At 38.4% G+C, this 25,210-nt stretch overlaps 2 protein-coding genes across 4 annotated transcripts; both read right to left on the bottom strand.

The window, feature by feature from the left end:
• Nucleotides 1-2,123: 2,123 nt before the first annotated feature.
• Nucleotides 2,124-16,328, bottom strand: asb13a.2 (ankyrin repeat and SOCS box containing 13a, tandem duplicate 2). Of its 2 annotated transcripts, XR_005991573.1 has the most exons (7): nucleotides 16,103-16,328; nucleotides 14,366-14,553; nucleotides 13,998-14,154; nucleotides 12,749-12,883; nucleotides 10,291-10,482; nucleotides 8,616-8,818; nucleotides 2,124-2,909 (listed from the first exon to the last, which is right to left on the bottom strand). XR_005991573.1 is itself a non-coding variant. In XM_041781042.1 (6 exons), exons 1-6 carry the CDS (start codon nucleotides 16,143-16,145, stop codon nucleotides 8,691-8,693), a joined length of 843 nt encoding a protein of 280 aa, XP_041636976.1. In that variant the 5' UTR covers nucleotides 16,146-16,327; the 3' UTR covers nucleotides 7,787-8,690. The 2 variants fall into 2 exon arrangements, 1 of the variants encoding a protein (XP_041636976.1); XM_041781042.1 differs by lacking the exon at nucleotides 2,124-2,909 and having other exon boundaries at nucleotides 7,787-8,818; nucleotides 16,103-16,327.
• Nucleotides 16,329-16,784: 456 nt separating this feature from the next.
• asb13a.1 (ankyrin repeat and SOCS box containing 13a, tandem duplicate 1) lies at nucleotides 16,785-24,661 on the bottom strand. Of its 2 annotated transcripts, none has more exons than XM_041780835.1 (6): nucleotides 24,527-24,661; nucleotides 22,499-22,686; nucleotides 20,619-20,775; nucleotides 20,008-20,142; nucleotides 17,386-17,577; nucleotides 16,785-17,315 (listed from the first exon to the last, which is right to left on the bottom strand). In XM_041780835.1, exons 1-6 carry the CDS (start codon nucleotides 24,567-24,569, stop codon nucleotides 17,167-17,169), a joined length of 864 nt encoding a protein of 287 aa, XP_041636769.1. In that variant the 5' UTR covers nucleotides 24,570-24,661; the 3' UTR covers nucleotides 16,785-17,166. The 2 variants fall into 2 exon arrangements, with proteins under 2 accessions (XP_041636769.1, XP_041636770.1); XM_041780836.1 differs by lacking the exon at nucleotides 24,527-24,661 and adding an exon at nucleotides 23,062-23,153.
• Between the last annotated feature and the right edge of the window lie 549 nt (nucleotides 24,662-25,210).

The following is a 25,210-nucleotide window of genomic DNA, read 5'->3' as shown; positions in this document are numbered from 1 at the left end:
CGGTTTTGCTGACAACCATAGATCCTATCTATAAGTAAGCTTCAGAAAGCGGTAGCCTGGCCAATTCAGATCCAAGGTATACAAGGTTACTAAAATGGCAGCAGAATTTTTACGTAGAATGAAAATACACATTAGCCCCCATGAAAATTTCAGTATTTTCCAAGTGCTGTAAAACAGAGCATAGGATTTTTAAGTCAGCTTTTCCAAACATCCTAGTTTTATAATGGATGCTAACATTATTTAACTTTGCACACAGAAATAGAATTATTTACCAAAAAAACTACCAGGGTCTAAATTATTAGCCCCTAAGGCTAACAGTCAGTTGTGTCTCCTTCTTGCTGGATAATAGCCTGCTGGTCTCAGACCGGTCTCCTGAGGAATCAGGCCCATTCTTCTTTGACTAATCTCTCCAGATCTGATGGTCTGGCATGGACTTTGGTCTTCAGTTCACCGTGCAGATTTTCAACGAGATTCAAGTCAGGGCTTTATGCAGGCCAGTCAACAACATTCGCTTTGGTCCTCTGAAGGTAGTTCTTCACCAAGAGCAACATATGTTTTGGGTCAATGTCATGCTGAAAGACAAAGCGATGACCCAGACCCAGTTTTGCTGCTGACTGCTTGATGTTTTCTCTGCATATCCATCTTTCTTCATGATTCCTTCCACCTTTACGAGATTCCCAGTTCCAGAAAAAGCATCCTCACAGCATATTACTTCCACCGCCGTGTTTCGGTGAAACAAACATAAGCAACGTCTCTATGGCCAAAAAGCTCTCGTTTAGTTTCATCTGACCAAAGGACACGCTTCATTCTGCAGAATCTTTTTACAGGTTGTCTTTAGTGTACTTCAGTCTGGCTTGAAGATGTCTCTTCTGCAGAAGTGGAGTTTTTGCAGGTCTACAACCTCACAGTCCATTCCTGTGCAGGGTTCTAGTGATGGTCTTCTTACCTTACTGGACTAAAGGCCGGCTCAGACTACACGAATTCAGCCAGATTTAAGCCCGACTGCAACATCGCAGGTCATCGTCAAAACTCGGGCCCGATTTAGAGCGTCAGGAATGACAAACAGTCTTGCAGTGTGACATAATTAACAATGCGTCCAAGACACCCCACAACCACGATTCAACAAGACTAGCATGTCAGACTTTTATGTACATTACCGCTTTTATCCCCTTTTATTCCCTAAAACTAACGTGTACATTTTATTTTATTTTATTTACGTTATCACATGCATACCTTACGTTCTATCTGAAGAAGACAGTCCATATTGTCCTCCTTTTGATAAATCCATAACTATTATCCATAATCCAATCCATAGTTGTTTCTTATTTTACTTTTTTCAAGCAAAAGACCACGACAATCACACCGAGTGCTTCTGTTGCAGAGTGATTGACACTCTTTGGCCCGTCCCCCGACAACCTAAGAACTCACACTCAGTCACGAAGTGCGAGTCAGCATACAGTGAGCGGTTGGGATCACTCTTGTAGTGTGGCCTTGCTGTCCGCCAAGACAGGACAAGATTTGCTGGCATAGTCTGGCATGGTGCCGTCGTGAACGACCAAAAAAATTGTGTAGTCTGAGCTGACCTTAAGTCATTCATGAGAGTCTTGCCAGTTGTTCTGGGATCTTTGGACACATCTCTCACTAGTTTTCTTTCCAGTCTTTGAGATCTTTCTCTTCCTACCTCTGTCAGTCTTGTTCTGGACTGTGAGGCTCTCTATGAATTTTTTTGATACTGCTCACTCCAGTTCTTGACACTTGTAAAAGCTGTGATAACTTTGTAGATCTTTCTCCTGCTTTTTGAGCATTACCAATTATATTTCTCAAGTCTAAACTGATTTCTTCTGTTTTTGCTGTGACGCTTTCTAAGTGACAGCTCAAACCCTTACTAAAATCTTTACACGGTGTGTAAATTGGAAGTAAACCCTCAGTAGCATTCATTTTACAAGCTTTGAGCATTACAAAGTTAAAGACCATCATTGCACAACAATGGTTTGTCCTGTGGCTCAACAAAAGGTCAGTTCTAAAGACGGCTAATAATTTTGACCCTGGTAGTTTTTGGAAATGAAATATCTGGGATAGGTGACAATCAGGCTTCATGCAAAAACATGAGGGCAAGAAACACGTCAAGAGTAAAATTTATTTAAATAGTCAACATAATGATCACATTCAGAGCAACACTTATGTACACATAAATATTTATGACACATTTTCATCACCTTTACGTAGCACCTGAAAAACCTGATAATAAGACAAAAAATAATCAAACTTAGGTAACTGCCAGACTTGTTTACTCAGACAAACCAGGTGAAATGTTCCAAAATAACCCAGAGCTCATCTGTTCACCCTGAAGTTCAACATTCCTATTTTGGAGCATTTTTCATCTTAGATAACTGGACATTCTCTGCATGCCTTCCCTCCTCTCCTTGCTTTTTTCCAGTCCCTCTGCAGCCTCCAAACACTTTGAAACATGCATGTTTTGTAGGAGTTATTTTAAGACCTGAGTTCGGGCCTTAATATGTTCCAGGGTAAAATATTTTAAGTCTGTCAGAAAGTGTGGGAAGAAGGAAAGATCAGAGCCTCGGGATTATTTACAGCATGAGATTGTAATGAACCAGACGGCATTTTTGCAGCATGAAAACTAATCTAAATCTCTGCAGATGATGGAGCTTGGATTTTGTAAAGCCAAATTGCAGCAGTTTGGCATATTTATGGCGTGCAGCAGACGAGCTGGGTGTTCATGCCAGCATCGTGAGGCTCTGGCACGTTTAGGGAGCAAGCCAAAGAAAGCAGTGAACAGAGAGATTTAGATTTAGGTTTTATAAAGTATGTAATAATACCTTTGTAAAGATCAGAAGACAAACATGCAGGTGCAGACCTCAGTGAGAGCTGACAGATGACCTCTCACTCAGCTGTTGGCAGAGAGAAGAAAAGGTTTGGAAATCATAAATTAAACCCTCAAAATCCTGCAGAGTGAAGTCAGTAAACTGCACGTGGACGGTGTTTATACTTTATACCAAACACAGAGAATGAATAGGTCAACTTTCTGCGTTCTGGTCATTAGCTAAAGCATGTTTGTGTTTCATTTAAGAGCTACAACCTCAGCACTAGCAAAGTTTTTCTGCTTTTTATACCCTAACAAAGACTGTCTTTAGTGCACTTTTGATTCACATCATTCACTGGCTCTCATGGCTGTCAGATTTTCCAATTCTTCAATAACTGTCATTAAAAGTTTTAGAACATTTATTTAATCACTGACAGTCACAAAAAGTGCCAGATCTTTAAATTAACTACAGCTCTTCACCGTTTTTACCCTTAAACTGCAGGGAGAGAGAAAAAAAGAGAGAGGTGTGTTCAGATTTGCTGGTCTGTTCTGCTGGATTGAGGAAGAACAGTGTTTAAAGTGCTCAAAGTATTGTAGTGTATTTGTACAGTTTGGACAGTGAGCAGCAGTCTGTCTACAGTTTTGGAATCATGACAAGACACTATGTTTGGTGGACACCAAACACTATACATTACCACGAGCATACCATCCGCACTGTGGAGCACAATGATGGCAGCATCATGCTGTGGAGATGCTTCTCAACAGCTGGCCCTGGAAGGCTTGTAAAGGTAGAGAGTAAAATGAATATGGCAAAATATAGGAAACCTGGGGGACAATCTTATTCAGTCTGCAAAAGAACAACAGCCTGATTAATCTTCCAGCTGGACCACTCAAAGCATACAGAAAAAGCTACACAGAAATGGTTGAGACAACAAGGTGAATGATCTGGAGTGGCCAGGACTCTGCATAGTTCTATGCAGTCTCTGCCATCTCAGCTGCTGAAGCTTGTAACTCCTTCAGAGTAGTCATAGGTGTCTGTGTGGCCTCTTTCACTAGTCTCCCTATTGCACAGTCACTCAGTTTGTAAGGACGGCCTGAACTGGGTAGATTTACACATGGGCCATATTAGTTCCATTTCTTGATGATGGATTTAACTGAATGCAAAGTGTCTTGGAAATGTTTTTGTATCCACCCCCTAACTTATACTTTTCCTTCAACTTTTCTCTGAGTTGCTTAGAGTGTTCTGTTGTCTTTACGGCGTAATGGTAGCCAGGAATACTGATATACCAGTGACTGGACCTTCCAGACACAGGTGTCTTTATACTACAATCTCTGGAGACACATTCACTGCACTCAGGTGATCCCTATTTCACTAATTGTGAGAGTACTCGCACTAATTGGCTGGACCTCTGTTGAATTTGGTCAGTCTCTTTAAAAGGGGTGAATGTTTATACAGTCATTCATTTTACATTACTTATTTTTGTTTAATTGACGTTACTTTGTAGAAATCTGTTATTACTTTGACATTAAAGATGTTTTTTTTTGTTTCTTGTCAAAGCAGCCAAATTATACCAACCATGATTGATTTATAAAATTAATTTCTTAAATATTAATATTTGAAAGTGTATTTACACAAAGAAACTTGTAGAATACTGCAGATGTCATTAAAATACATAAAAGTATTGTTGTTGTTGTAGGTGTCTCACCTAAGTGCTTGGTATTTGTAATTTGTACAAGATACTGCATAATTAAATAAAGTGTGCAACAATTAAATGATATGTCAATGTCTTAATTTCAATGATATAAAGGTGCTAAATTAAGAAAAAAAAACATTTTATAATTTCCCTCTAGCATTTCAACACTAAAATGTGCGTACGTGTGCTCTCGAGCATTCTTAGATTTCATTCTAAGAATAAAAAAATACACTAGAGGGTTTTAAGGACATATTCCTTCTTAAACAGCTGATGAACACTGCCCAAAGTTAGTGTTTGTCCTGCTTTGACCTCTGTAGATGAACCTTATGTAACTTCCAAAACAGCTCATGTCAACTCAGAAAAGAGACAATAAAGCAAACTCGAGGACTGTTAAGAATTCGTAAATACTCCCCCAGGCCTCACTGAGCTCTCTTTAAGCATTTTCAGTGGAGAAAAAGACAGAGTTAAAAATAGACATCCAGGACCTCCTTTAAACTTCAGCCTCTGCATCTAACATCAAGGTTCAAATCTGAGCTGAAGGGAAGCAGTGTCTGGAGTTTGTCACTGCGAGATGTTGTGACAACAAAACTGCTTGGTATTTCTTTGGATGTTAGTTTCAAAAACTTTAGTCATCCAGGAAATGTTCTGCAACCCATATTTAGCTTTTACCCCTACCTTCGTTTTACACTGCCCCCATGGTGATTAAACAGAAGGTGGTGGTGGTGACATGCCCCCCCATGAAATGCAACAACCTTCAAGTTCCAAATACATCATCAGTGGCCTTAAACAGCATTTACATAAAAAGATACGATTTTACCTGGCAACATACTAAGATTGATTATTTTGCTTTTTCAAAATAAAAGAACCACAATGCAATGAAACAACATTAAGTTAAATTAAGATGCTATATGGTTGTCATAATTTTTAAATCTTATTAATGAAGAAACTCGCATTTGTGCACTTCTTTTGAAGTTTAAGCATCTATCTTGTCTATGATTTGCAAGGCATTCTGGGAGATTTCCTCTAACACCCGATTTGGAGAATGCCAATGGAAAATCTCCATTTGAAGGGCCGTTTAACTTCATCTTACCAGTCTATTCCAATAAGAACCTGGACACCTTACCCCTACGTAGGGTAGGGCTGAGTGGTAGGGCCAGAGGTGTACAGGTATTGAGCCTATGTCTCATTTTCATACCAAACTGCAGCTCAACATTTACAGTGCAGCTACATAAAAGACGACAGATGTTGACAGAAACGATACCATTTGTCTCCTTCTTCCCTGAGCTCTGACATTGTTTGAATAAATACTCAACAACAATCTTCTCTGTTATTAGAAGGACGCTCTTCCTCTCCTGTGGTGCCAGTAATGCTTCTATTTAAAGATCGACAAACACCATTTCAGACTTTTATATCTGCAGTTCATGTTTTACACAACACTGCCTCCGTTAGCAACAATAACCCCAGCTTTAAAAATGACCCTCATACAAATTGTGTTGACTGAACCGAGCCAACAACAGTTAAAAAAGGAAACTAGAGTTTGGTTTCTATGCTAGGATCATTTCCTGTCAGTAGGTTCAGTAAGCAGATGGAACTTTGCATTTTAGTGATGGGGATGACTTTGACCTGAAACAACACCAACACTTGGACTCAAGGTATCAACAATAGACAGTGCAGAAGGACGGACAACATAACAGCGCTCCCATAGTGAAGCCAAAATAATTGGAGCTCCATCTACTGCCCTACTGCTGTACATGTAATGCGTCCCACCTCCTCAATGAGACGTGAGACAAAAACCATTGTGTCTGTCTTAATGGTTGATTCTGATCATTCTTACCAACAAACTGAGTTTCCAAAAAGCTGGGACGCTGTGTGTCCCTTTTAATCTTGTTTCAAAGTCAAGTTATTTGATATTCTAAAGATCAACTTCCAAAAAAGTTGGGACATGTAAAATGTCAATGAAACCAGAACACTGTGGTTTACAAATAATTTCCTAACTATATGCAATCAATGCAGCAAAAAGATATTGAAAATTCAAGTGTCAATGTTTTTTGGGAAATGAAGCCTAGCGTTAATTCATGCAGGACACAGAAGTCATGCGCCCTGCTCCCAATTATTGCCTCTAACCTCCCACAGCCAATCACAGCTTTCTCCAAACACATTGTTGTATTTAAATATGACTTACTTCTCACTAATCCCTGCTTGCATTAATGCTGATGCACCATGCTGCTGATGGCAAAGCTTAACCTCCTCCACCCCAGCCTCCTCTTTTATAGCATAAAGCTTGTTGCACCCTCATATTCAGATTAATGCTAATATGGATGAATTGCTTTTAAACTAATTGTATTGTATTCAATATGCATCATCATAAATGTAACTGTCCATATGGGGGTTTCTAGCCATGCACTCCCTGGAGAGTCAAAGCATGCTGCTTGACTAGCACAGGGAGCATCTTTTGAGCAGAGCCCTCTCTTTCATGGAAAACTGTAAAACTTTGCAATAAAATGGTAAAATGTATGCCAAGAGTGTTCCTGACTGAAATATAAATAAATTTTGAATTAGATGACTGCAACATGTTCTAGAAAAGTTGGGACAGAGGCAATAAAGACCGGGAAAGTTGTTGAATGCTTTAAAAAACCTGAAACATTCACCAGTTGAGTAGGTTAATTGGTAGCGGGTGATACTAAGTTTATGAGCAACGCTCCTCAACATGCAGCTGCAAATAATTTAGAGATTTCACCATCTACAGTCTATAATATCATCAACAGATTCTGAGAATATGGGGAAATCTCTGCACGTTAGTGACAAGCTGAAAACCAACATTGAATGCCTGTGACCTTTGACCCCTAAGGTGGCACTAAGTTAAAACTATCATCTTTCTGTGATGGATATTACGGGTTGGACTCAGGAACATTTAAGAAAACCATTGTCAGTTAACACAGTAAGTCACTGCATCTACAAATGTAAGTTAAGACTCTACCATGCAAAAAGAAAGCCACATACCAACATCATCCACACCCGAGCTCATCTGTGATGGACTGATCTCAAGTGGAAAGGTGTTGGAACACTTGTGTTTGAATATCACATATCTTGTCTTTTGCTGTATTCAGTTGACTGTAGGTTCAAAAGGATTTTCAAAACTCTATATTTTGTTTTTGTTCACATTTTAAACAACATCACAACCTTTTGGGAAGTGGAGTTTGTACTTGTATCTTCAGAAGCTTTAAACTTAATAGAACTGTTTGGGTATCTGCTGAGGAATCATCAACAGTGATTGCACAACAAGAGAGCCTTTTTATTGGAATATTTATATGCTGGGAGGCAGTTTCTCTAAAATTAAGACCATTAATCAAAAGATTGCAACATAAAACATTAAAAGAGCAAATAAGGAAAGCTTACAGTCATTAGGCCTGCCTTTTGCATGATCTAAATCTGTCAAAACTTTAAATATATCAGTCATTAGCTCCTATATTTCTGTTGATCACATTGTGGAGGGGATTTTCGAGAACTTTCACAAGTAGGCAACAGAAGTGAAGGGAAATTATGCTCAAAATAAACGGCTAATATCAGGTTTACACATGGCATCTTCATCCTGTGAGTCAGACTGGCGCGTTTTAGGGGTATTAAGCAATTCTGGTGGCTTTATTTACAGTGACAAATCTTTGTGCACTTTGTTGTGACAGCTGATATTTTGAACATCTGTGCACTTGAGAAACTCTTGAGTTGCATTGGGCTGAAGTTCTTACATCATCAGCTGCTGCAAAACAACTTCTTTAAAAGGGACTTACAGCAGTAAAAGTGATGTCCATGTCTGTTTTAAAATGTTGCTTCTTTCTGTTGCTGCAACAACGTTAAAAACATCATTAAAAACTTGAAACATGAGTGCTGCAGCACCCTTTGCTTACAATAGTTTAAGAAATAGCCTTCCCTCTATTTGCATGTGTTGTATTTTAGTTATTTTTTTGTCAGTTTGAACCTGTTAATTGAATTTCGTTAGCGTAAAAACAGCACCAGAAAGAACCAATTTTTAGAAGAAGAATGACAGAACATTGTGCTTGTTGCCAACTTTGTATCTACTGTGATGGTATCTAAAACAATGGCACCTTCTCTGTGCTTCTTCAGCAGCTTTGTACGTCTCCAGTGTTTCTTTAACCGTCGATCCTCCTGCAGCTGACGGGTCACTGATAGCAGAGGTAGCTGATGAGGAGTTTTGGGATGTCCAGCTGAGGTATCACCTTCACAGCTCTTGAGCCCAGATTGTTCCTCAGAACCAACCGGCTGAGCTGCTGCAGACTCATCGGAGTGGCTGCAGAGCAGAAAACAAGAAGTAGATAAAGGATAGAAAAGGCAACAAAATTTGCCGTGCTTCCCTAAAAAGCAAAACAGAGCATTCATCGAATTCAACTTTACACTCATCAAACTGTTACTTAGTAAGTTCTAAGTTTTATAGTTCCCCTGGATCATTTTGCAACTTACAGCAGTAAGTCTGCACATTTAAATGTTCTGAATCATTGCTTATATTGTGTATACAATACATAAAAACACTGCAGTTAAGCTTAGGCGTTACTGTAAATATTACTGCTAACTAATAATAACTTAGTAAATATCTGCATTCTGAGTAAATTTAAACTTTTAAAATGTACAATCTATGGAGTAACTGGCTGTTTCAGACTGTTGGTGTGTTTTCCTGCTTGTACTGTCACAGCTTTGATACCAGGAGCGATTGTGCTGCCTGTTGGCCACGTCTCCCTGCTGTCAAAGCCCTGTCATTCTTCCTAAGTTTTACAGCAATAAACCTCCCAACAAGTGACTTGATTCAGCGTATAGTGGAGGTGTGCTGGGAGCTTTGTAAAATAAAAGCATTCAGTAAAAACCTCCAAAGAAATGTGAAGGCTGGCTTTTACTTTGAAAAGAACAAACCAGAAGTGAACTCGTACTGTTTATCTTTCCTGTGACTTATGGTGCAGTGTGGAAATAGAAAGCTTCAAAAATTGTAGAAGTTTCGAGAAACACTGTGTTAAACAGACACATTTAAGCTAGGGGCCTTCATTAGGGGTTGTCAAGAAACAGACTGAAAACATGTTCTACTATTATGGAAGAACATATGTGCAACAACAAGGCAGATATGCTCTGTATTAACTATTTTATTTTCTATTTTGGTGAGACGCTGCTCACATGCTGCCAGCATGAAACAGCCCAGCATAGAAATAGAGTGGGCGAGTGTGGCCAGACTATGTCACGCTACCAATATGGACCGAAAAAAAGCAGCCTCCTAGTGAGTTCATAAGATCAAATTTACTCAAAATGCAGATATCGAGTGAGATTTTTGTTCAATATACATATAACAGATACAAATACCTATCCAATAAGATGAACTTGTCTGATCATGTCAAGTTTCCTTTTATCATCATTAACTTAGCACATTAAATATTAAGCACTATGGGCATAATTCTACAAAATACACATGGGAAATTCACTGTGAAACACCTCAACTTGTCAAATGACTCCAAACTTGATATTTTAGTGTGGAAGAGACACATAAGAGCTCTTAAACAAGTGTTATAAACAAACCTTACAGTGATATAAAGTCTCACATGTATTCAACCTACAGAGCAGATGAAATCTGTTTAAAGCCTCAAATAATTGACAGGTGTTCAAGATTTCCTAGAAGTAAAGTGATCCTTGCTCGCCATCTGCTGTCACAACCCTGAAACGACATGCTTGGCAGGGTTTAAGATAAATTTGAAGGTTCTTTGCAGACTTTTCTGGTTCATTTACTTTCATAAAACTTCAAGCAGGCAGCCGAAGGTGACCCTGGAGTGGTGTAGTCCACCGGTCTCTTGTCATGCTGATCTCTTGCGTGAATGTTTGCTCCGAATTCCACCAGGATCTCAATCATTTCCACTCGCATGTTTTTAGCAGCGTGGTGCAGCGGCGTCTCGTGAAGCCTAGCAGCGTTCACTTTGGCACCTACAACAAAATGACACTACTGTTACATTTTTTTTTCATGGTCTTGCACCTAAAGAAAGGACCAAAAAAATAAACTTTAAGACCATTTCTTAAGAGTTTGTTTTCCCAACACAAACCGGTTCAAGTTCAACTGATTTCTGAGGTGAATTTAAAGTCCCTTTTATCACCTTTTCCCCCATGTAGTATAATGACAACAGACAGATTACCAAAATACAAAGAAAAATGTTTTTTGAGCAAATCAACTTGGAAAAAAAAATTGCAGTAAAAAAAAAAAATAAATAAAAAGAGCAAATTTTGTTGGGTTTGGTCATTTAAGATGATGAGTTATTTCAGCTTATGCTAAAATCTTATCATTGTTTATCATTCTTACTTTTGGTATTGTTAGCTGGTGCTGAAAACTAGTTTTGATTTAATAAAAAGTGATCTTGTAAGACTCAGAAAATCAAGCTGAATTATTAGATGGCCATTCCTGAAGTACACAGTTTAGAATTAATAGGCTACAACGCTCCAATTTTAATACACCGTGTTCCAAATTATTATGCAAATTGGATATTAGTGTCATAAAAATTCAAATTTTTGTTTTTCAATTAAACTCATGGATGGCATTGTGTCTCAGGGCTCTTTGGATCACTGAAATCAATCTCAGACACCTGTGATAATTATTCTGCCAGGTGATCCCAATAAAAGGAAAACTACTTAAGAAGGATGTTTCACATTATTAAGCAGGCCACAGGTTTCAGCAATATGGGAAAGAAAAAATATGTCTCTGCTGCTGTAAAGTGTCAAATAGTGTAATGCTTTGGGCAAGGAATGAAAATATTAGATATTTCATTCAAAATTAAGCCTGATTATCATACTGTGAAGAAATTTGTGGCTGATTCAGAGCACAGACAGGTTCATGCAGATAAAGGCATAATGAGGAAAGTTTCTGCCAGACAAATTCATCGGATTAAGACAGCAGCTGCTAAAATGCCATTACAAAGCAGCAAACAGGTATTTGAAGCGGCTGGTGCCTCTGGATTACCACCAACCTCAAGATGTAGGATCCTCCAGAGGCTTGGGGTCATGTATAAACCTACTATTCGGCCGCCCTATCCAGTGCACACAAGCAGAAACCATTGAAGTGGGCCCAGAAATACATGAAGACAGTGTTGTTTACTAATGAGTGCCGTGCAACACGGGATGGTCCAGATGGAGGAGTAGTGGATGGTTAAAGGATGGCCACCATGTCCCAACAAGGCCGTGACATCAGCAAGGAGGTGGCGTAGTCATGTTCTGGGCCGGATTCATGAGGAGAGAGCTGGTGGGCCCCTTTAGGTCCTTGAAGGTGTGACCACTGACTGACCACTTTCTTCCATAGTACTAAAAGAAGAGCAGTGCCATCTGCAGCAAAATTATCTTCGTGCATGACAATGCACCATCTCATGCTGCAATGAATACCTCTTAGTCATTGGCTGCTATGGGCATAAAAGGAGAGAAACTCATGGTGTGGCCCCAACCTCCCCTGACCTCAACCCTACTGAGAACCTTTGGAGCATCCTCAAGCTAAAGATCTATGAGGGTGGGAGGCAGTTCAGATCAAAACTGCAGCTCTGGGAGGATATTCTGACATCTTGCAAAGAAATTCCAGCAGAAACTCTCCAAAAACTCACAAGTTCAATGGATGCAAGAATTGTGAAGGAGATATCAAAGAAGGTCTCCTATGTTAACATGCAACTCTACCTGTTAAGATGTTTTTCATTGAAATAGCTTTGATTTCAGTAAATATGACCTCCTAATGCTGCAAATTCAACAAATGACCATTTTCAGTTCTTTGCAACCTATAAAATGTTTTAAAACTTTGTTGTGCATAATGATGTGAAACTGTGCATTTTGAGGTTTTTATTTAAAAAAAAAAATTGTTATCATTATGAAGTTTGTTCAAAAATGTTTGAATTATGCTCTAACAGCTGATGACTTGAAAAGTATTCTGTCATTTGCATTTATATTTAGGAAAATAAGAGAAAAATATAATTTGCATAATAATTTGGAATGTGGTGTAGATTGCCACATGTATATCAGTTTTCTGGCTGCCTCGGTTCAGCTGAGGTTACAGAGGGTCGTGTATCAGCCCAACTCCCCTGTCCTGAAGTTACACCATCATGAGAATCAAAATACCCACACTCACAATCTGTTTCATCATCTAAACATGACCTACTCTTCACAAACAAGAGCTAAAATTACAAACCATGCAATATCTGGGTCAGTGCATTTCCCCATCACTCACCTGCATTGAGCAGCACTTTGACACAGTCTGTGTGTTCGTTAACACAAGCGACGTGCAGTGGTGTCCCATAGTAAAGGTCGTACGCCTCTAGACAAGCACCCATGGATATGAGGAGCTTTACACAATCTGAATTTCCTAAATGAATAATGAGAAAAAGGAGTTATTAAGCAATAAATCCTAGGCTGAAACAGGTGGCTAACTCATCTACAGAGATACAGTTTTTAAATGGTGATTTTATCTATTAAGGGAACAAAGTCATCCATCCTACCTGGCCCTATATGATAAAGTCATTGCCCCTTAACATAACAACTGGTGGTACATAATAACAGGCAACAACTGCAAACAAGCGTTTGTGATAACTGACAATGAGTCTTTCACATCACAGTGGAGGAATTTCAGCCCAATCTTACTTACTGAGTAATTTCAATCCGGTTTCACTGGAGGGTTTTCGAGCATGATCAGCCTGTTTAAGGTTGTGCCGCAGCATCTCAATCAGATTCGAGTTTAGACTCTAGCTAGGCCACTCCAAAACCTCCATTTTGTTTTTTTTCAAACCATTCAGTGGTGTCCTGCTGCATAACCCAAGTGTGCTTGAGCATGAGGTCACAAACCACCGTGTTTGACTGTTGGTATGAAGTTCTTTTCATGAAATGCTGTGTTAGTTTAACACCAGATACAACGGGACACACACCTATCAAAAAGTTCAACTTTTCCTCATCAGTCCAGAGAATATTTTCCCAAAAGTCTTGGGGATCATCAAGATATTTCCCAGTCTCTTTCTTATCATTGAATCATGAACACTGACCTTGACTGAGTCAAGTCAGGCCTGCAGGTCTTTAGATGTTGTTTTGGGTTCTTTTGTGACCTCCTGGATAAGTCACGATGTGCTCTTGGAGTAATTTTGGAAGACCAGCCACTCCTGGGAAGGTTCATCGCTTTTCAAAGTTTTCTCCACTTATGGATAATGGCTCTTACCATTGTTTGCTTGAGTCCCAAAGTCTAGACTGACAGGTGGCAATGACTTTGAGACTTTGTCTCTAATTTCTTTAGATAGTGTCATGATGTGTTTTTTTGTTTTTAGATCTTTTAGCCTACTTCACTGTCAGACAGGTTCTAGTTAAGAGATTTCTTGATTCAGCAGGTCTAATCATGCCCCAATGTGGCTCGTGAAATTGCACTAAGCTTTAAATTTGTTTTGTTTGTTATAAAAATAAGTTTAAAAATCAGCATATAAGGATGAAGATCTCACCTCCCATGCAGGCTTCATGGAGTGGTGATGCTGTGCGGGAAGTAAGTGCAGGGTTTGCTTTGGCTCCGTGATCCAGCAAGAGTCTGACACACTCCAAACTACCAGCAGAGCAGGCGTCACACAGTGGAGTGCTGCCATCTACGTTCCTCGCATCCACCTGACAGAAACAGTGCATCCTGGTTAAGTGGTCAAAATTTTTATTACATATAGTTTGATTTTTAAGAGTATCACATTAGAGTTCAGATTCTAGTATATTGGCAACCCTCCATCCAAGAACATTAAATAATGAATAAATCATTTTATTCTTCTTTTACCTTCATTGGTGTTTACGTCTGCTTAATTACTAATGAATAACAGTTGTTTTTAACCTGGGCTCCAGCATCCAGTAGTAGTCGCACACACTGGGTCTGTCCGCGGAGGCAGGCCTCGTGCAGTGGTGTGATGGAGTCCACAGCCACTATGTTGACAGACGCTCCACTCTTAATAAGCTGCTGCAGCTGAGATGCCTGACCAAGGGACGCTGCTTTATGCACCTCTGTTCTCTCAGACCAGAAGCCTGCAGGGGGACAGATTATGACAAACATGATGATTATGCTGAGTCTGAGATACTTCATCATACAAAGCTTCCCTGTTGAATTTCCTGTGTTTCCTTTTTCCTTTATACTGCAATGAACTTGCTCTTCTTTCGAACTGTCAGGAGCATTTTATAAAGCTGTCATTAAAATTATAAGGAAATACAGCATTCCTTTATCCTGGATTGATTCCTCTTTGCTAGGGCGTCTGTGCTTTAGACAGTACATTTTAAAGTTACACCTAAATAACATCACTTGCCTTTTGAAATGTTTCATTCAACATTCTGTAACCATAGCTGCGTATGAAGTTTTTTTGTTGATGAAACTAATTCCAACATATCTAGTGTACAGGGGAAAAATGTCCTGCAAATACACCGGGGTTAGAACAAATATAACCGGATGGCATACTAAAGCAAGGTCTGTGTGTGTTTTTTATACAAGTGGGCTTCAGTTTTCCATACATTCTTATTGCTTTGATTTTTTTCATTTTCTCTCAGACTTTATCCCTATTATCAACTAGGTCTACTTGAAAGCTAGGGATAAAACTGTACCTTACACTTTAATTACTAATCAATACAAATATGAAACACTTGATTAAGTCCAGGTATGGCTCCTTTCTTCAGTTTTGAGGCCTAATCAGGGTTACTTTATGTAAAAAAGAAAAAATAAATGACATAGCTTTATAGGTAAATACACAACTGCCTAATACGAAATAACAATCATATTCATACAGAAACCTATGGGAATATAGATTTTATATTTTTATAGCTCGCAAATTTTAAATAGAACATTATTTTTCCACAATTAACTTCACCTCATGTTTTTGTAAGAATAGAAAATAAAAAATGTTTGATAAAATTGGATCTGAAACCCAGCATCGTGACATGAGTTAAGTACATCCCCATTTAGCAGCATTTTACAAAACTAACCATGTTTTATAATCATTGTCTCTATTGTAAATGTCATCTAAAAGGAATTAGTCTTGTTAATTTACCAGCAAATGGGTTTTAATAGTCCATCTTGTTTTCTTATGTACGAAAAATGTACTTCGTTTTTTAATTAATTTCGCCTGTAATTTCAAATATCTCTATTTTTTTCTCGTATATAGCACTTAATAACTATATATCTTGCAATAAATTACGTTTAGCGGCAATTCTGATATGAAGGGTACAGTACAAATGCAGTTAATGAGTGCATTAGTAAATAATAATTTTATTGAATAACCTTTTATTACATGATTAGCATACTAATTTACTCCTTACATGTTATGAACTCGGTATTTTTTTGGTAAGTCTTCAAGGTTCTACATCATCTAAAACAGTGAAACAAGTGTAAACAGCAGAAGATGCTAACAGCAACAGCAGGAAATATTAAATACGATCCTAATCACACTCACTGATATCAAGCCAAGCTATAGGATAACATGCTAGTATGCTAGCTGACATTCCTGCTATACCTTACCGACGTAAAATTAGGTCAAGTTCGGGAAAAACGTAATTGGCAGCGGACATGTCGTCTTTATTTTAAACTCACCGATGTCTCCGAAGAAGTACGGCTGTGAGTTTTCAATTTCCATCCCTTTTTCGTCTTTTCACTCCCAGTAGAAACACCAATGTTAACGCTGAAACCGCTACATGAGATGTATGTAAACAGCAGCAGCGACCTGCCAATGTTTACACGCGGCGGTACTCACGCTACGTCATAAACCCGGAAGTTAAATTGCATTATGGGAAATGTATTTTTTCCATTAAAATGGGTTATTTCATGTTCTAAGAAATATTATTTTTGAACTTAGGATGAATATTAATATATATACATATATACGCACAAATTTTGAAATACATTTTTGGGACAAAAATATCTGATTTCTCTTTTAAAATTAGAAATGCTATTTTGTGGCCAAATAGATTACAATGCCTCCATTAAAAATAAAATCATTCCAAAAGCTTGCATACAAACTATGGCAGAGGTTATCTGCTTGTGGGTTCAGACACAAGGTGTGTCATAAAGCAGTTATCCGTGATGCATGAATGCATGCCTAGAAAGAAAACTAATGCTAAATAGTGCAATAAAAGCTGTGCTTTGTGAATTAAAGAAAAAAAGAACTTTCATTTTGAGCTGCACCTGTAGTTGGAAACAGGCCGTCGGAAGGGCAACAAAAGTGAGACATAATGTTTGTGTTGACATGATGATGTGTTGATTTCATCTTGCACACACCTTTCCCTGTCAATACTTTAATATGTAAACATGCAATTTTGATATAAAAATCTACATTTTTAATTTAACCAAGTATCCTGGATCATAAATAAAAGTCATAAATTTGTTTAAAAAAAATGCTTGAAAACGGGTTCACATTTTAGTGACATATAAATACTTTAATCATGGATGGTCCTGCTTTGTCATAATCTTCCAGTCATTCTGAGCTGCAGCTATGACTCTCCAAAAAAGGGCCCTCATTAACATGTCAGAAGGCCGAAGGCAACATCTACATAATTATATCTATGGTCACAGTGTGTAAATTTAAGACGTATGATGAACAAAACAAAATATTTAAGATGAACCAGTCTCTCATACACATTAAGAGCTCCATGCATGTGTCAGTGCAGTGATGAGGGATGTTCACAGAACTGCAGGTAGCTCTGAATGCGGTGAGATATGTCCAGCTGATGGATGACCTCTGAGGCTCTGGCGCCAAGAAACTTCCACACTGTGATTCTGCACAGCTGCTGCAGGCTCAGAGGATTACCTGCAGAGAAAAAGGTTAGGTTATGTTGATTCAAAAACAAGATACTTTAGTGTCTGCAGTGCAGACTTACTCTCATAACACATGAGGCAAGTGTAAGCAGGAGACGCAGGCGTTGTATAGTCCACGGGTTTTCTCCCCAGGTTGTCGCTGGCGTAAACATTTGCTCCAAACTCCATTAGCAGCTCGATCATGTCCACCATGCTGGCTCGAGCCGCGTGGTGCAGGGCCGTCTCATGGAACTTCACTGAATTCACTTTAGCACCTGCAGGAAAGTTTACATGATTTTAGTTCTTCCTGTTTGGATCTGGAAGGGCTTGTCTAACTTTTCACTTCCACGGTGCATTTTTATTTAGACAAATGCAAAGCCTAAAAATGATCTTTTGGATAACATGTCTGACCATCACTGTAGTGAAAAAGGGTTAAATATGTAGGTGTGATATGGGCAGGACTGCTACTTTTATCAAATAAAACTCAAAGAATTTCAGATATATAATTTTTTATAGTTATATAATTTCAGATAATATGAATGAAATCAGATGTGGCACATGAGAGTTATGCAAGCTTCCTGTCAAATTGGCGCAATATCGAAATGCTCGCCATTGGCTGTAAGGCGTCCTTTAAAAAGACATGTCAGTGTTGTAGATGAAGATTGATGCATTTCTGTCAAAGTTTGTGCTTGATTTGTTGAACTCGGTAACATGAATATAGATATGGCCCAGCCGTGTCACGTCCTGTTGCCAGTAGAGGGTGCCAGGATCAGATGTTTGTATGTGGGTGTGTTCAGTGTGAAAATGTTGTCTTGCAAGAAACAGTAGAACAAAGTATGTATGCAAATGTTACAAGATGTTAAAATTATTTGGCACCATCAAAAACGCCTTATTTTGAAATTGAGATGAAGCTGGTGGACTTCCTGTTGGGATTTGGGCATGGGTCTAGGAAGCTTTTTTGTAGGAGTCATCATGCTGCATCTGCTGGTGAAAAATCATAATCCTTGGTGTAATGGTGTCCAGGGGCTGGATTTTTTTTTTTTAATTTGTAGGAAAGCAAATCCAAAGTCATATAAAAAAGCGTGTCAGCCACAGGGGGCACTGTGGTCAAAAGAAGGATTTTGGATACATGAATGGATTCAGGCAGAAGTCTGTGAAGTTTGGTGGGGACTGGCAAAGGCACTTAAAAGTGGTATGAAATTATTGTGCACATAACACCACAAAAATATTTATCAAAAAATAGGGCAAGATTTTGCCTCTGTTACAGCTCTGCCCTATTGCGAACAATCAAGTTTTTGATTAATTTTGATCACCATCTTGTCTCAAACTACCATACAAATTCTGGAGTCAATCAGACAAAAACTGTTGGACTGGTTTGTCAAAATGTGCGACCTGTCCAATGGTGAAAATCATCAAAATTTGACTTTGGCTGTTTATAGTGTACTTCCTGTACATTTTAAAGGATGGTTTAGAGAGATTTTTTCCCATCTCATCATGATACATATGCCTATCAATTTCATGCCTATAGGTCTTACCCAGTCCCCTGTCTCATCTTCGGGGCCCCGTTGCACCCCTGTGTTGGACTTGCACAGTTCCACCAAAGTATTAAATTTCCACTGGGGGAAAATTTGGGGTAAAGTTTGGTTAGTTTTTCGGCATGTTAAGGCCCCCAAATTAGCAATTAGTTTGGGGGGAGAATAGTGACAGCTACAGTTTCAATAGGGTCCTCACTCCAAGGCCCTAAAAATGTAAGCATAACACTAAGGGTCTGATTCACTAGAAATGATTTACAACTGCTAAATGCTCCAAAACTGCACATCATTTGCTCCCTAAGTGGTTCAAATTTTATGGGAAAGACTGTATTTTACTTTTTTTTCAGTCAGATAGCTGTTAATTATCAGGGAAATTAAATCATAGTTGAAAGCAGCTTCAAGCACATAACCCTAAATCCAAGCACTTTCAAAGCTTGAACAGGGTCTTTGCAGGTTTCAACAAGTCAAATTTAAGACTTTTTAAGAATTTTTAAGACCATAATAAAACCAATTTAAGATCCATTTCACATCCATACTGGCAAAAAAAAAACAGATATGAAGGAAAAATCAGAGGATGTATTTCTCAGATATACGTTCCTCTTTCTAAAAAAAAAACAGCATTTGAGTCAAATTCATTCAGTGTCCGTGATTTCCGCTTTATTGGCCAATTCCGCGATTCCATCCATGATTCCGTTATAATAATACATTAACAATACATTTTTAAGACCTTTAAAAATCGTATTTAAGACATTTTATGAAATTTTAAGAGAATTTTAGACATTTTAAGGCCTTAAATTCAAATTATTGGATTTTAGACATTTTAAGACTTTTAAGACCTCGCGGATACCCTGTTGAAAACACTACATTAAAATTCAAGCATTTTCAAGGACTTCAAGCAGCATGATAACCCTGATTAGATGATTTATTATGGCTCAAATTCATTTTTAATTTTGGTCAAGATACTTAAAAAATTTTAAATGGAAATATTTCAAATAAATGAACATATCCTGTGATCCAGTATGTTGCTCTTCTCAAGTTAACATTTAAGAGACAACCAAAAGATCCTTTATTTCATATAACAATGAAACTGAATTTTTTTCATTCTTTGTCTTGGTTTTTAAGGATGTATTCATTCTTTAAACAGTTGTCCTGACCTTCTGTCTTCTTGCTGACCTGCACTCAGCAGCTCCTTTACACAGTCCACGTGTCTTTTGGCACATGCGATGTGCAGCGGTGGACCAAAGTGGACATCATACGCCTCCAGCTGAGCTCCGCTGGCTATCATCAGCTTCACCACTTCAACATTACCTGAGAGGAATTCAGAAGGAATAAATTAATGCACAGTGAAGGGCTTCAAATGTGGGTTACAGAGCCCCTAGAGGTTCTTTTGAGGACTGCAAGTGGTTTCTTTCTTAAAATATCCTACAAAAAAATTAAAGGAAACTCCCCCATGCAGTCCAACTTACAAAAAAAGGTTGTTTTTTGGAACTGAAATGATGCAAAGAAAAGAGTAAGAAACTAGGGGTAGCAAGCAGCACAGAAGGGCCCTCGCAACCCAGTGCATGTCGGGGTGTGTGGCAATCACCAGAGTAAAGCTACTGCTAGGTGTTAGTAAACAAGCAGTATGCTCCTGCACAGCAGAGAGAGCAGGGAGAACTTCCTGGACTGTAATTATATTATAAATAATAATGAGCATGTTGCACTTTATATATAATGTAATACTGGCTGGGGGTAGATTTAAAAAAAAAAAGTGATATGATTGTTTATTACTGTTGTAGGTTTACCGTTGATGCAGGCCTCGTGGAGGGGCGATGCAGTGAGAGCAGTGAGGGAAGGATTCACTTTGGCTCCGTACTCTAGCAGCAGCTTTGCACACTCGAGGCTTCCAGAAGAGCAGGCGTTACACAGAGGAGTACTTCCATGGATGGTTCGCACATCCACCTGGAAGAAACAGAAACCTTTCAGGTTTGTTTTATTTAGACATGCACCTCCACTGAGGAGTAAACAACATAATGTGACCTCAAAAAGCAGCTGTTTTCATGTAAATACATGATTCCTCACTATCAGTGGAACCAGCTGATAACATGAACTCTTATTGAAGCTGGTCAGGAGAAGAGCAAAATCATCATTTCCCCAAGGAAAGCTTTCAGTGCAGTTCTTTGCTCTTTTAAAGGTCACATATTAAGCAAAATACACTTTTTCGGGCTTTTCTAACAAAAGTATATGCCCCCAGCCTGTTCACAGTCCCCATAAGAACCAGAAAAATCCATTCCCTCCTGTCCTCTCTTTCTCCACCCTTTCAGAAAATGTGTGCTGAAACAAGCCGTTCTCAGATTTTCCCCTAATGATGTCACATGAGGATTTAGCCCTTCCCCTTTGGTTGGTCCTCCTGCATGGAAGAAAGTTCTGCCCTCCAAATCCTCCTCTCAGCTGAGGATTCAGAGCCATACCTTTTAAGCCACATCCATTTCCTGAGAGGGGTTGAGTCAGACAGCTCATTAACATTTAAAGCCACAGACACAAACAGCTCGTTCTGAGCAGGGCAGAAATAGTGGGTGTTCAGACATGCAAAAATCCAATACTGGAGTGTTTTTCAGCAACAAACTTCACAAGCATGTTTTGGGGACCTGTGAGACCAATGTAAACTTGTCTTAAAAGGGTAAAATATGTGAACTTTAATAAATAAATGATGTAAAATGTTCAGATAAAACTAGCGCTATAACTGTGTCATTGCTAATCTCTTCACCAGCCACCATTGTTTACAGGCTTACAGTAAAAAACTTTTTGACAAATGGTGACAGTGAATAGTAAGAAACATAGATAAGGGTCTAGGGAATGACATGCAAAGAAAAGAGCCTCAGGCTGGTCTTGAACCTGTGATACAGGTCAAACTGCAGGGCCAGTGGTTTTCAACAAGTCCAGCCTCAGGACCCACCACCACCTCCCTTAAGATACATCACAAATAGGTGCATGATAGACTTCTTGAAGCAATTATTTTGTTTCCAGGCACAAATTCTTGACCCACTGAAATTAGCTCCGCAAGCAACTTTTGGGTCTGAATCCCTTATCAGATCCCCTGTGATAAACCATCTACACTTTAGATTATTTAACCCTTAATAAAGATAGGACTTTCTAATCTACACCTAGTCTCAATTGCAGTTTCAATCATGATTTTAGATTCAAATGTTTGCATGAAAACTACATTATCAAGATTAAATGACTACTCTACTACAAGCCTTGTTGACACGAGTGCTAAAGAAGATGACAGAACAAAAAATAACTTAAATTATAGGAAACCATTTTAGTTTTGAGAAGCTGTAAATAATTAGCAGAACTTGCTACATAGTTCTGACTGACCCTCAAGGCAACACAAAAGTTTGTTTAACCATATGAAAACAAACCACATATGGATTAGTTGTGAAGTCAATGAGAAATTCAATAATCTTGACTTCAACATCAATCAAAAAAACATGTTTTTGCCATAATGAAGCAGCACTTCTGGCTACTCTCTGTGTTAATCTGATCCATGGGTACTTCTGAGTCTTAAATTTGCTCCATGAACATACGTAGTGTTTATTCTGTCTTGTTACATCACTCTGATAAGGTGCCCCAGTTTACTTTTTTCTTACACTGACCAAAAAATTGTGTGCTTTATCTGTCTCACCTGAGCTCCAGCCTCCAGCAGCAGCCGTGCGCAGTTTGGATGAGCCTGAATGCAGGCTTCATGGAGAGGAGTGATGTTGTCCACGGTCACCATGTTGACAGACGATCCACCCTCGATCAGCTGTTTCAGCTGCAGAGCTCTGCCGTGAGACGCTGCTTCATGCAGGGCAGTGCGGTCTGCCCAGAAACCTTGCACAAATAGCAACATAGATGCTTTATTAATACTGGGGGGGGAATTCAACAATATGATGACATTTACAAAATATGGGTACAAATTCAGCTTTATCATGTTTTGGTTTTCCTGGGCTCTCTTTCTCTTGATGGACCAATCCTTCCACTGCTTATTCATCAATATTGATTATAGATCCTGTTTGGCGTTTTAACTCCTTCGCAACATTTATTTTTTGCTAACAAAATTGTGTTTTACATTTGGGCTGCTGCCAAGAAACTTCCCCCAGTGGTAGGTATATAAACATTTGCTCAATTAATTGATTGTTATTAAGGCTTTCTATCATTTGTATTTACAGCACCTATAAAAAGTATACTTCCCCTTGGATGTTTTACCTATGACTACTCTGAAGATGTGACAAGTTTCAGCAGCTGAGATGGGAGTGACTCTGCATATAACTGTTGCCCAGCTTCTTCACCAGTCAAAGCTTTATGGGAGAGCAGCAAAGAGAAAGCCACTGTTAAAGAAAACTCATATTAAATCTCCACTAGAGTCTGAGAAAAGGCATGTGGGAGATTCCATGGTCAAGAGGGAGAAAATTGGTCTGACGAGACCAAAATGGTGCTTTCTGGCCATCAGACAGACACGGACGGACACCAAACACTGCCCATCACCACAAACACACCATCCTCACTGTGACACACAATGGTCGCAGCATCATGCTGTAGGGATAATTCTTAGGAGCTAGTCCTGGGAGGCTTCTCAAGGTAGAAGGTAAAATAACGGCTGAAAAATAAAGGAAAATCCTGGAGTAAATCTTATTAAGTCTGCAAGAGAACTATGCAGTCTTTTATTTTACATAAGATATTTTTCTTTAATTGACATTACCTTGTAGTAGTAGTAGTACTTTGTAACAATCTGTCAGCAAAACAAAGATGGTTTAATTTAAGAATGTCAATCAAACCATTGATTTATACACCCTAAAATTACATAGTATGTTGAAAAGTAACAAACTGAAATTGAAACATTAGCATTCATTTAATATGACTATCTGAAGTAAGTGCTTTGAACGCATACCCATACACAAAAGGCCATGTTTTATATAAGAAAGATAGAAATGATCTATCTTTAATTTTTTCAATGTTCCTTTTGGTGTCAAGTAAGGTTGAAAAAATTAAAGATAGAAATGATCTATCTTTAATTTTTTCAATGTTCCTTTTGGTGTCAAGTAAGGTTGATGAAAATAAAGCATGTTTTTGTTTCTCTTATTTCTGCCAGGGACACAAATTCCATGACAGTTGAAAAAATCACCCATATAAACTGCTGCATTTGCAGTCTTTAAAAGTCTGCATACAAGAAAATCTTAAGCTTTCTCTTCCTGAGTTCCCTTATTCAACCACTCAAAACAAAAATCAACCTGGATCCATTCCCAGATAATAATTAAAGCAATAAGCAGTAATACTAGATGCTGCTTAATCATGAGTTTTACTTTCCACTTAAAGATATTTTGTGGTGGAGGCTTTAAAGGGAAACTCTACAATAACAACTTAACTCATTGTCTCAGGAGAATTCGACTAAATTAATCTAGGCTGCCATACACAAGTGCTATATAATGTGTTTTCTCCGTGATATTATGAGTGTCTCCTTTGATAAAACACCTTTTATCGAAATTAGCCAATTTTGCCCCGTTTTAAAGCCTTTGTATCATGGTACTTGCTGGAATTGTTATCGTAAACATGCACACATTCATAGCGCAGGGCACGGGCTAATGTTATAAGCTAGTTGCCAACTGAAGTTGCTTAAGGCTAACCTTTGATAGTAGGTTAGTTGTTGTGAAAATGATCAATAAACAGAGCTCACCGATATCACAAAGAAACGACCGGCGAGCTGCTGTCGTCTCCATTTTTAAAAATTATTTCAACAATCTACGGTTTTATCGGGTCGCCCAGGCTAAAGCTAACACAGAACTTTAAACGTTTGAAGACGTTGAACGTGTTGGACGAAGGCGCAGTGGAGGATTCTGGGTGTCGTAGTTGTTCATGACGAAAGAAAGAAACGAGTCGATAAAACACCTTACCTCTCATAAAAATCGACAGTGCAACCTGAAACAAATAAAATATGACGTGTTTTTTTTTTTATTCTAAAAAAGGATGCAAGGATAAACTCAATGTATAAAACGATATCAGACAGTAGTTTGGCAGTTTTTATTTAAAAAAATCTCATTCTGAGAAACAAGATCGAGATTTTTCAAATTCCCAAACAATTACAATTCAAAAATGTTATGCAATTCCTTTTTTGTTTACGAGTAAAGCATTTTAATATTAATGTTGTACACTAGTGCTATCTACACATTACAGCTGTCAAAAGATTACAATTTTCATTGCAGTTAATCTTAGAATTATAGTTGTGATTGCATCCTTCTTATTGCTATTTAAAATGAATGATTTTGCTTGTTGTCAAAACTTGTCAACATATAATCACCATTGTAACATATAATGGACTTACTATTTATGACAAAATATTTGTACTTCAGCCATAGAAAAA

This window comes from Cheilinus undulatus, linkage group 23 (genome assembly GCF_018320785.1).
Source record: "Cheilinus undulatus linkage group 23, ASM1832078v1, whole genome shotgun sequence".
NCBI lineage: Eukaryota > Metazoa > Chordata > Actinopteri > Labriformes > Labridae > Cheilinus > Cheilinus undulatus.
This window is presented reverse-complemented; position numbering and strand designations above follow the sequence as displayed.